Source organism: Harpia harpyja, chromosome 1 (genome assembly GCF_026419915.1).
Source record: "Harpia harpyja isolate bHarHar1 chromosome 1, bHarHar1 primary haplotype, whole genome shotgun sequence".
NCBI lineage: Eukaryota > Metazoa > Chordata > Aves > Accipitriformes > Accipitridae > Harpia > Harpia harpyja.
The window spans coordinates 102,804,722-102,817,339 of record NC_068940.1 but is presented as its reverse complement, the minus strand read 5'-3'; the positions used below and the strand labels follow the sequence as shown (position 1 = coordinate 102,817,339).

General features: G+C 42.9%; 1 protein-coding gene across 4 annotated transcripts in view; it reads left to right on the top strand.

Annotated features, from left to right (window-relative positions):
• The window catches only part of SCN5A (sodium voltage-gated channel alpha subunit 5), a 219,248-nt gene that overhangs the window by 95,442 nt on the left and 111,188 nt on the right, over positions 1-12,618 (top strand). For 3 of the 4 annotated variants that reach the window (XM_052807527.1, XM_052807509.1, XM_052807502.1), the window contains 3 exons: positions 75-272; positions 4,138-4,320; positions 6,713-7,114. In XM_052807527.1, coding sequence (XP_052663487.1) covers positions 75-272; positions 4,138-4,320; positions 6,713-7,114 — 783 coding nt within the window. The remainder of the gene's footprint in view (positions 1-74; positions 273-4,137; positions 4,321-6,712; positions 7,115-12,618) is intronic. The other variant, XM_052807518.1, reaches the window with a different exon arrangement.

Sequence of the window (12,618 nt, the reverse complement as noted above, 5' to 3'; positions counted from 1 at the left end):
TGTAAATCTAATTTTTTGTTCTTTTAAAAAAACATTGTAAACAAGTGTTAGTGATTTTACTTTTGTGCTTACAGACTCTCAGATCTGCTGGGAAGATCTACATGCTTTTTTTTATGCTGGTCATCTTTTTGGGCTCATTTTATCTGGTCAACCTGATTCTGGCTGTTGTGGCCATGGCATATGAAGAGCAGAATCAAGCCACTATTGCTGAAACAGAGGAGAAGGAAAGAAAGTTTCGGGAAGCCATGGAGATGTTAAAGAAAGAGCAGGAGGTCAGTAAACTATGTGATATGATTAGCCTTGGGTAACTTGAACAGATGGTACCTTGAGATTCACATTCTCTTTATTTTACATTTATGTGATAACCAAAGTAAGACTTTGCTTGGGAGTAGCTTAACGTTTATTGTCCTGGACAGAGTTATTACAATTCTTTCTAAAGGAAAAATGATGGCTCTTCCTGCTAGCATTGGGCCATTTAGGGTTTACATATCCAGAGTTGTACTGGTCTAACTGTACCACATATGCCAGCAGAGGAATTTATATTGGTTGGCATATAAGACATTTTAATGATGGTATAACTACATCTGCATTTGAGCAAAACCCAGCTATTTTGGTAGCTCAGCCATAGCCCCAGCTGAACCTTCTTCCACCACCACTTTAGCTCATGTTCATTTCCTCACTGTCTCATTCAAACTGCCATGAATATCCAGCCGTCCGATAATGAAGATAAAGATGTAGGATAACCTGTTTGAAGCACATACGACTTCATCCCTGAACAAGTAAACAGGCAGATCTTGAGGCTAAACTTTGCAAATTATGCAACAGGGAGGCCAAATGGTGGATGCAGCCATATAGCCTTAATAACACCAGTTAATTTGCATGTGGTTTGTGTGGGGTAGAAAGTCTTTATTAAACAGCTGAAGAGAACATTTTAGGTGCTGTGAACAAGAAGACAATAAGAAAATTAGTCTGAAATAACACATAGCACTGTAGTTCAGAGAAATAAATCCTCAATACACAATATAAACTAGCATACATAATTTTCTTTTGGGTACATATAGCTTCAGGGTCTAATCCAAAGCCCATTTAAATCCTTGGAAAGAAAATAGAAAATGCAATTCACCCTTGACAAAGTGCTAGTAGAGGCTTATACATCGTTTAAGTCCTTTTAAAGATCCTCTTTGATGGTTTAAGTAATAGGTAAATGCAATTTAGTCCATGTACAGGCACTTTGAACAGAGTAACTTTCTGCCATAACCTAAGGGAGCAAACTGAGCTCCAACTCATACCTATTTTATACAAATTTTCATGTGTTTTGACTCCAGCTGAGCTCTTCCTAATAACAGTCAACTTTGGTAGCCCCAGCTATAATTAAAGATATTTAAGAATTTCCTTTTGAAGGCTTTGATTTCAGTTAAGCCTGTATGTACACAAAAAAGGAACATTAAGCCCTGAAAGTCAGAATGTGTCAAAATGAAGGTTGCTCGTGAAAACTTAAATTGTTCCCATTTATCTATATGCTTTATAACATAGTCTTTTCTTCAGCCAACCATGTCTCATTTTTCCTGTGCCCTATTCAGTACAAAGGGTGGACAGTGCATGACTCAAGAGCAGCTCTTCGCTTTCTCATCATTTGTTCTGTAGCCTTAGGCCAGCTCGAGCAGACTTCCCATCTCAGGCATTCAAAGCCTGCTTCAAAGACAAAATGGCTAACATCCTCAGAGGTTTTTCAGTGCCTCTTGTCTCTGGTCAGTCTCTGTGTGCTTCAAAAATACTCATTTGTATTTGTAATACTCCTGGAGAATTATCCTAATCTTATTGAAAGGAAACTTAGGAGTATAGCGATTGGCGTCCGTCATGTCACTAGTGAAGACCAGTAATTCCACAAATCAACCCCCGACATCTCAGATTAGACATCTGGAAGAAGGGGCTCAGGAAAGTGAATTGGGTGGATGCACCATATAGCTTTCAGATGTCCTTCCCAGGTGTCTCACCCCAGTCAGAGCTACTCGGTTTTAATCTTGCTCTCCAAGCCTTCATCAAGATCTTGGTTTTGACTTTCTTACTGTACCGCTAAGTTCTTGCCTCAAGTCCTATCTCCTGCATAATCCCCATGTCAGCGCTCGTGTGAGCTAAGCTTTTCTCCCATCCTTCAGCCACCACCCGTCCTTGCCAGACACGTCTGGTCCCACACGCCTTTCCTGCCCGTGGGAGTTACCGCCGTGGGTTATGGCTTGCAATGCCTAAGGGGCAGGAGGTGGCCCAGCCACAGGAACCCAACCAGAAAGGGTAAATAGGCAGCATGTGGGGACATCCTCCATGCCCGGAGAAACAATTTAGTCCAAATCCTTTTTCAATAACTGAAAAAGGTACGCAGGGCAGAAGCATTTCGACCCAAGCAATAGGTAAGAAAAAGCTAGGAAACTGAAAATTAGCTTATTTTGCAGCAAGAGTACAGCATGCTTAGTAGCACAGCCTACAATATTTTCTGGGTTGATAAAATATGACGGCAATCAGAAAGGAAAACTGAAAGTCTTTAGACCAGCTTTTACACTGTGCAGTATAAAGAGAGCACAAATATAATTGATAGGCCTGCTTGAAGACTATCAGTCAATTTACACAATTGGTCTAACACATTCCTAAACCTGAATTTAACACCAAAAGACTTGCTGAATCTTTATGAAGAGAAAGCACTTCAGCATAGCAATTAAATCAATTGGCTCAAAAAAAAAAAAAAAAAAGAACAGCCTAGACCAGTGTCTGAGCCCTCCTCCTCTCTACTCTAAGCAGCTTGCTCATGAAAGATATTTCCCACAGGAATTAAGTTTTGTTGTGCTCTCAGCTTGATAGAGCTACTGCTACTCCTTGAAATACATGATTGATTCTTTACACGACTGTTAAGTGCCTTCACTTTCCTTGGACTGATGCCTGTGGGAGGAAGGGAGTATTTTGCCGCGGAGAGCTGATTGCCTGTTTGATTCTAGTGGCTTACTGACAATAGCATTGAGGATTCATCCATTTCTCCTGTTCTTGGGAACCTGAAGAGGCTTTGTTTTTTTTTCTTTTGGTAATTCACTCGCTTTATGTATTTCGGCTGGGAGCTCTGCAAATGGACTTGTCTCCAGGCCACTGATGTGGCTACCGTTGAGACGCTGGCCCCTCCAAACCTGACCTTGTGCTTTGTGTTCAGAGCCCCCTCGCTCCTCCCGCCCGCACCAGGGATGGGGACCCGGTGCGCTGGCGAGGGCTGCGGCTTCCTCCTTGCACCTATCAATTCTTCCTCCTGGCTGTTCATTTGCTTCCAAGGCTGTGGCTTTGTGGGCTCAGGCTTTCGCTTTCGGCTTCTGCTGGTTTTCTAGCAGTTGGTCTGTTATCGGTCAGCTCCTGCAGCGATCCCACCAGATAGCCAGCCCAGCACTGAAGCACACGGCAAAGCAAAGTCCACCTTATCTTCAGTTAAGCCCGCGGTTTTCTTTTTGCATCTCTGATTATAGCTGCCTGCTCTGCTGCTTGGGATAAGTGTTTACAAAAACGTGCCAGCTGAATTGCTTGCTGTTCCTCGCATCCTTCTGTGATAGGGGAGGAAAAATCCTGGCAGCCAGCTTGGCTGTCCTCCTGTCCAGCCCTCCCAGTTCAAGGGGCTGAAGTCCAGGGGGGGCTTATTCTGAGGTTCCCCAGCTTGAGATTTTTTTTGACTGGCACCAGAAGTGTTACTCCAGAGATGTGTGCACAGTGTACACCTGCAGGTGTACGCACACAGGCTGTTCCTCTCTTGAAATGTCAAAGGATCTTGCATGTGAGCTCTATATAAATCACATTATTTTATGCAGCCATTCCTAATGCTCCATCACAGGATCTGGGTGGCAGACCTGCAAGTGTGCATTTGTACTAGGAACGTGTCTCGCTTGTTGTTTCTTTTCCTATGGCTAAATATAGAGGTTAGAAACACGTTAAGTCCAGTTCCAGCCACGTGAGAGAGTTTTCTGATTAATGGCCACCTGAAATTTTTAATTTATCTCCTAAACAACCTTTAAACTTAAAATGAAAAATAATTGCTGAGCAGAGTAATTATTAGTTCTCACTGAGATCCTCAACTCAAATAATAAATTTTACACCTTCTACCATCTTCTGTTTTAGGCACTAGCTGCTAAAGGAATTGATTCAATGTCTCTTAGTTCATTGGAAATGTCACCTTTGTCATCCAAAAATGCCAAGGAAAGAAGAAATAAGCGAAAGAAAAAGAAATCTTTGGGAGCAGAAGAGTATGGGGAAGACCAAAGGAATCCCAAATGTGACTACGACGATGGTCAGAGGAGAATGGTAAGCCATGGTCTGAAACGTCACTTATTCCACACTGCACTTTGCTGGATAGGCCAGGCTCTGAGTAGGCAATTTAAGCTGAAACTTTCAGCTTTAAAGAAGAATCAGATGATACTTAATGTCATAACTGACCTGCAGACAGTCTATGTTAGAACAGTGGAAGGAAATTTGTTACCACTTTATTTTCAAAATGAATTAAAAATTCCCATTAAACATTCTTACGAATCTATTTTGTTTCAATTTTTTTTCTTTTTTTTCACTTCAAGATTACCCACAGTCTGTTTTATTTCCTGACTTTAATTTCATTCATCTGATTATATCTATCCTATCCCTACTAGAGAGAAAAAATTCTTAGAAAAAACCTGCAAAGCTCAAAAGGCAAAGGGAGGAGGAGAAAGCGAGGAAACTTGTCTCTGAGGGCTTTTTAAATGCTATACAAAGACATTATTAACATTTTTATATTCCTTTGCTAGTTGCCTTCAAGTCAAAACTTTGTGGCACTTGTTTCTACTTTCTACTGCAGGGAAAAAAATAGTGAGACTGTTGTTAAATAGGCTTTTATGTAAATGTTACTGACATGCATGAATATGAATCTGCACACGCTGTATGTATCAAATGATCATAAATAGCTTCAGATAATTTGTCTTTGCTTAACTGAGGGCAAAGTTTAAATCAGTTTATTTTGTTTTTCTGAATAGCCATGTAATGGGCTAAGTCTTTTTACATTTTGTTGTCAGTGAATTTAGGGATATTTGGCAGCCATAAAAAGCTCATAAAAAACATGTAAGTGATGTAAGTAAATGTGACCAATTAATGACTCCCCAGCTCACAAAATTCACACAGAGCTGGATTTCTGTAAATGACATGTATTTTTTAACCTTATAGTTCTTGTTGTTGTCTCATTGGTCGAGTGGGTTGCGTTACAAATTACACCTTTGTTAAAGCTAGAATTGCTCTTTAGCTTCATTCTGGATGGGTTTCAAGACACCACATACCAGAATGACCGTGGATTGGAGCTGTGCATTGCCATTTTGTTTCTTAGATTAATATTTCTTGTTTTCACTTTTCGCCCCTGGATGTCATATGCATGAGAAACATAGGAGACACATTTCAGAGCTTATAGTAAATCTTCTCTGCAAGGCTGTGTCTGGCATGGTTGGAGGGAGTAAGGCTGAGTCATCATTCAGATGCAATCTGAGCAGCTGGAAGTATGTTGCCATCAGAAATCAGTCTCAATGACTGTGCCATGGAAACCCAGGCATGGATTTTTTGACCAGTTAAAATTTGGTAGCAATCCAAATGGGCTGGTTTTAGTTAGAAGGGGCCTGGTTTTTGTACTCTTCCTTGTACCAGTGTCACAAAATAGCATCATTATGTAACTCAGTGGTGTAAGCTACAGTGCAAAATGAAATCAGGCTTCATTTTGTTTGTCTGGTTTGTGGATGCTGTGGAGATCTGACCTCTCTTCATATATACTTGCCTCATGAGAAAGTTCTGAAGAAGCTGAAAATTCTGTACAGACCATAAAATCAAAAGAATGTTCTGCCTAAATGCTCTTACTCCAATAATTTCCTCTTCAGATACAAGGGAAAGGGATAGACTTGAATTTCTTATGCATTTTCTGAACATCCTTTTTACTCCACCAGGGTTTAGGTGTGTTTAGTCCTTGGCTACGTCTTACTGATGCTCTGTCAGAGTTGCACTCTCACTAGCTGATGTCAGAGTGGATCGTCAAGGCTGATATTTGAGTGTGAGGGAGACTGCTGTCTACAGAGGTTACCTACCCCTTAAAGCAACCATGTGCATTGGGATAATGATTTTACAAACTAATAAACCATATCCCTCTTCTTGCTCTTGTTTTGTTTTTTTCCTTTATCACCTTCTTCCGTCGTATTCTGCTTCTTCTTCTTCCCTCTTCTTCTCATTTTCCCTGCAGTTCATTTCCTGCCCTATTTCTTTATCTCTTCTTCTCCCACTGCAACGTTCCTTCCCTAGCTGTTATGAAGATGTGTGATAATGCAGTAAACTGGAGCTGGATCCCCTTCCCTGCTCCTGTCTTCCACTCCTTGTGCTGCCTTCCCAGGTCCTTTGGCACTTATCAGATGGGGGGGAGTAGAAGCAAAGGGAGTATCACGCTACGAGGTGAATGCCACCTTGACCCTTCCTATATCAGTACCTCTTTAACTGTCAAGCGTTAGACAAATGCCGAATAGCTAGGAATGACTATTCAACCTCTTAACTTTATGAAGGTTGAATACGTGTAATTAAGTCTTTCTCTAAAGCACTTGATTTAAAATGGAACTTACTGCTCTCCCCAGACCTTCCTCGCTCCTGAAAACATGTTGCAAAATGTTGTTTCTCTTTCCCCTTTTTCCTTTCTGGGGGTTTCTAGACTCTCCTTGGCATTAGTTATGGTCCCAGTGCAAACTTGGTGAAGCGCAGAACCAGCCACGGAAGCATATTCAGTTTCCGACTCCGTGGCAGAGACACTGGCTCCGAAACAGATTTTGCCGATGATGAGATCAGCACTGCTGGGGAAAATGAAAGCCACCGGGGCTCTCTCTTAATTCCAAGATCTGGGAGGCGTCCGAGCGTGCAAAGTCAAGTGAGCCATAGTTCTCACCCTACTACTCCCAACTACACCCAGACGGGCAAAAGGAACAGCTCAGTGGATTGCAATGGTGTGGTTTCCCTGATAGGAGGAGGCACCGGGGCACTCAACCCAGACCCTACTTCTCCTGCAGGGTTACTGCTCCCCCCAGTTATTATGGAAAAACCTGGGACAGGCGACCTGGTGAGTACTTTATAACTTTTGTATGTGATTCACGCTCTTGTTACCTTCTAAATATTGTTGGAGTTTGCTGTAATTTATTTACGCGATACACAGTCTACAGTGAGAAACCCGGACCCACCATCCTATGCAGGGTGGGAGGACAACAGGCTAACTCACACAGCAACGTGTGTTTAGTGCCACATAAGAGAGGTTCATAACTTCTGGTGAGACTTACTCCTCAAAGCTGGCTGGAGGCAAATACCTAAATCTTGGGTTTGATATGATTTTTGTTTTCTTGTAGGGACATCTCTTAAGTTGGTTTCTTTTGACATTTGAATATCTGGCATCGTCTGGTGGCTAGATAATGAGGTGTTTAAAATGATTCAGTGTGAGTCTTACCATCTTGAGACTGCGTTTTCTCCCACTGGTTGCTGTCTGTTTGCATCTAACCTCTGGTCTTCTGCATAGCTGTTTGTGGAGGGCTGTTCTTACAGTCCAAATGTAGTTCCCAGAAGGGTTTAGCATCCAGTTCAAATAACACCCAGGAAAGATGAGCAGATGATCAACAGACTTCAAGCCTTTTGCAGATTGCCAGGATCTTTGTTGCAAAGCACCACTGCTGCAAAATATTTGATAAGGCTGTAAATAAAACTATTAAGACTGATACCATTAGGACCCAAGCACAAATTCACTTGGAAAACCATGAGGTGGTGTTTTGGAAATAGCTGGTACACAGGTAGGACAATTTGGACAGGTTGCCAGTTTGATATGATGGGAATTTATCTCTTTTAATGTAGATAATCTACATTGGAGCTCGTCACTCTCAACAGTCTTTCAAGCAATGGAGGTCTAGTCCTTACAATCAGTGTGGGCAGGACTTATTTAATCTCAGAGATCAAAAATGGGTCAGAATAATCTCTCTCCCTGAAAGTGCCTCTTTCTGTTCACTTTAACTACAAGGGGAGCCCTAGGTGAATAACTCAATATTGCACATGTCTCAAGTCAGGTGAGATGAAGCCCACTCAGAGTAACAAGGTGCCAAAAATGGGTTACGTTGGGGTGGAAATAAGCAAATGTGATCCTAACATGTACTAGGCAACGTATTTCCTGAAGAGAAAGGCGAGTGAGGTGGAATCCAGCCGTGGTGTCAGATTATCAGTAAATTGAGAAGTAGCTTTTCTTCTTTAGAGCCAGACAGCTTCTTCCCTTTCAAGCTTTGGATTGAATTTTTTTCCTCACCTAACCGGGCATTCCCTGTAGTCCTGCAAATAGACTCTCACACTGTACATGAGAGGAGGGGCCATGCTGCATGTGGGAAGCCGGTTGGTGTGGGAATTATCTGTTTTGTTGACAGTTTTGAGGCTGTTGCTGCTTTTTTTCAGATGTTCACACCTTCGTTCATTTAGGACTTTAGTACTCCCATTTTTACTCTCTGCAGACAAAGACGACCAGCCCTGAGAGCAGTCTCGAGGCAGCTGAGCAACCGAAACACTATTTGTAGATAGTGGAGTTTTATGGGACTTAACTTGGTGCAAAAAAAGCTGTGCATTAAAGGAACTGTGCGAGAAAGTGTGTGCATCTGTTTAAAAGAAAAAATCTGAACCAGAGTAGAAAGGCCTCAGTAGATGAGCAGAGGATGTCCCCCTTTTCTCTGTAAGAAAGTGGCTCTGCGGGCTGCTGAGGCTCTTCCAGCTGTCAGAAAAAGCTTAACAAAGCATGAGAGCACTCAACCTTTCAAAGGAGATATTGATATTTTACAGGATTGGGCCCTGAGGTGACAGGGAGGCTTTGAGCTCTGCTGGCATTTCTTTTTGTTTGCCAGCTTTCTGCCTTTTAAAAAAATGGATGTTGAAAATTGAATGGCCCGGGTGGGTGAGCTCACTTGGCAGTTCCCTGGTCATCTAGGAAATAACACCCAGGCACTATAGTAACAGATGCTCATTCAGTGATGCAATGTGAAGGATGTTGTGTCTTCTGCAAAACAGGTTTGGTATCTAATCTATCCAGAAAATATGAGCTGGAGTTAAAAGCTAATTGGCAAGAAGCCCATTGCTGTACAGATGTATTCGCTACAGGAACCATAAGCGCTGGGCATAAACGTGCAGCCTCAGCTGTGGAGCGCAGGCAGAAGGAAAGAGCAAATCCAACACCTCAGTGTGCTCGGAGATAAATCAACACGCTTCTGGACTTTGTGTTTGATTATTTTTGCCTTTTTCTTGTTAAAATTTGAAGTTGAGTTTGTTCTTTATTAGCAGTTCTGGCTTCTTTTTATAGTCTCTTGATATGTTTGGGGGAGGCAAAAGAAAGATGTTGCAGGGTGAAGTTGAAGTTACCTCATTAACCCCAATGACCTGCTGCTGTTACTTATTTTGTACAAGTGTAAGGCCATGGAGAAAAAGGACTCACTTGTGCTATCTGTTGTATCTTCCCTGAACAAGAAACGAAGGACCAGTCCATGAAAAGGCATCACCGTAATATGCGCTAAGCCCTGACTTGCAGCTTCCTGAGGTGTAAGCGTGGCTCTACTCATGTAAATGCAATAACTGACTTGATGGAGCTGGCAAAACACTTTTTACAGCGTTAGGTTTTGAAGACACATTTGTTTAGGTCCCTCTGTGATGCTCAGTAGTATCAGATGAGCGTGACACAGACCTGTCTGATTGCTACTGATGGGAGAGACCACTGAATTCTGGTTTGGGGAAAGCTTGGAAGAGCACTTCTGTATTAAAAGGCAGAGAAAACATCAAACAAGGTCTGACCATCTCTGGTTTTGAGTTTCTAGCCTGCAGCCCTTAAGCAGACCATAGTTTCAGCAGATGATTTCAAACTGGACCCTCCTACGGTTTCTCCAGGAAAGCACAAAAAGTCACTAGCCACTTTTGAGAATTTTAGCCTGATCAGTTTTAGCAACGTTCAGCCTGAAGATTTTACCCCAGGCAAAGTAGTTGGGACAACAATAAACAACTTTCATGCCTTTGCGTCATTGCAACCGCTACCCCCTGTCCCAGCCACGGGCCCTTTGCCCATGGGAATGGCTGCGAGTGGCAGCTGAGCTGACGTGAAGGCATCTATGCAGCTTGTGCCCTCGCCCATGAAGGAGCTGGCTGCAGCAGATTATCCCACTCTTCAGGCTGGTGACTCGGATGAGTGGTCTCCTGACACTTGGCTCTAGAAGAGCATGTAAGCTAAAAAAGCCAGTTTCAAATGCTCTTCAGATGGCCCTGGCTGCTTGGCACAGATGGATGTGAGTGTGTTTCCATGAGAAACCAAGTGTGCTTGCACTTTCCATCTCCTCCCCCTAATCCCTAAATACAGCCAGTGAAACAGGAGAGATTTCCAATAATCTCAGTAGATGGTGCTTAGGCCCATCAGTCTTGTCAGCTGGGGTAGTCTGACTGATCAGCAGGCTTGCTGGCCATGGATGGCATGGTCCATGCAGAATGGCATCCGTCCATGCAGAATGGCATCCATCCATGCAGTCTTCTGCATCAAAGCGGTCCTGCCAAGTCACCAGGGGCTTCAGTGCACAGCCTGAGCAAGAGGAGGGACATCCTATCTCTGCAGGGAACCCATGCATCTCTGCACACTTTGCTACACCCACTGATGTTCCCGTGCCACATAAAAGCACCCACAAGGAGTGGTGGCAACGTTGTTGGGGAGCTGCCTGTGGCAACACAGAAGGTTACACTGCTGTGTTCAAGCTAGAAAGCCTGCTGAGGTCATATGTAGTGCAATATGAAGTATGATCTGTAAACACCCTCCACGAATGTGGCTCTGGGTCAGGCAGTCTTCACCTGGATGTGAAGAGCAACAGGCGTTCAAGTCCGAGGGGTGCAGGGAGCCTTGTCCCAAGAAACCCATGCTAAGTCCTAGTCACCCTCCTGGAAATCTCCGGTGTATCCTGCAGAGGACTGAATCAGGGCTGGTCCTGCTCTCCTACCAGCTTTATTTAAGTGGTGTAGCTGCTGATTTCATCAAACTTACCCCAGTGTAAATAAGACATGAGCAGGACCTGGTGACTATGCTTAAAGTCCTAATTTTTTTTGGCTTGACCTGAGACTGAGAGGTTTGAAAAATGATATGTTTTTATGCTCCTGCTGATTGCTGAGCTGGGATTTTGGGCTTTCGCCTTTTTTAGAGAATGTCTATGCATTATGTAAGTAACTCAGGACACACTACAACCTAAAGTTTCTGCTCATTCCTGTAGTATTTATTTGTAGCTATGTATTGCTCTGTTGTGTCTTGGTGCTTCTTAGTTAAGAGGTTAGAATAACATCTTCCTTCACAAGATATTGATCTGTTTGAACAGAATTGGATTAAGTTAACGAGCAGTTATCTGGAGCTCAGTTTATCCATGGGATCCGATGAGGATGAATAAGATGTCACCTATGGTTGTCAAGAATTTCTTGAGGCTTAAGAAATACACATGACATCATCCCCTCTTGCCTCCTAAAGCCAGCTGGAGCCCTTTCTTTAACTCTGCAGGGAAATCACAAGGTTTTTGGTTTAGCCTGACTTTCCAATTATTTTGGAGATTAGAAGTGGCAGAGAAATGGATGCAGGACTGAGGAGGTGGTTGGCTGCAAATGGGCAGCTGGCTGTTAGCTGGTGGTCCCCACTGCTTTGCTCTCCCTGGGGCACTGGCTCGCCAGAGCTCCTCATCAGTCCAGGAGCAAAGCAGGGCCACCAGTGACATGGCTTTGGGATGGGCAACAAGGCCAAGGTTGGAGCTACCCGGGGTGTCCCTCTTGCACATACAACCTTTCCTGAATTTCCTCTTGGTCACGCATATGTTTTTTTCTTTTAGGAAACTAGAAATGCCAAGTATTGCTAGCTTGACAGGAGTGAAAACTAGTGGGGAGTGAGCCCTTAAGAAAGGCCAGGCTGCTTATCGAGGTGCCGAACTAAGGATTTAGAAGCTTATCTTTAGATAAACTTTTTGTTGTCTTTTTTATATATTAAAAAAAGAAAGGCCTTGGCTTTTGTTGCCACTAAGCACGAAACCGTTTTGCTGACCACATTGGTTTAAGGTTTTCTTGTTGACCCTAAGACTGCCCCAAGGTAAAATTTCTTTTTTTCCCCTCCTTGTTTTGCCACAGGACTGGTGAAAAGGGAAAGTGTTAGCAGTTTCCATGTTCAGAAAAAAGGTCAACAAAATAAGTCATCCAAAAATTGCCGCCAATAAGTTATATGGACGAAAGCTAGCTAGTCCTCTGCCGCTGTCACACAGGGAGTTGTCACCTTGTCTCTACTTTCTGCTCGTTTCAAACTTTGCTTTAGCACATCCTAAGTGTAAATGATTCAGATTTGACACAAATATTGCAAGCTGCTCCAGTTTACAGTGCATCTCTTTAAATAATCAAGCATCCACAAAATTATATGGCTTCTTTTTAATGCTGTGCACTATTATGGTCACCTTCAATCTCATTAAAAATTTGTGCTAGTGCCTTACTGGGTCCATTGTTCATGGTGTGGCCTGTCCACCTCTTTTTATGCTTGAAAAGATTTTAACTGTACAAGGAAAA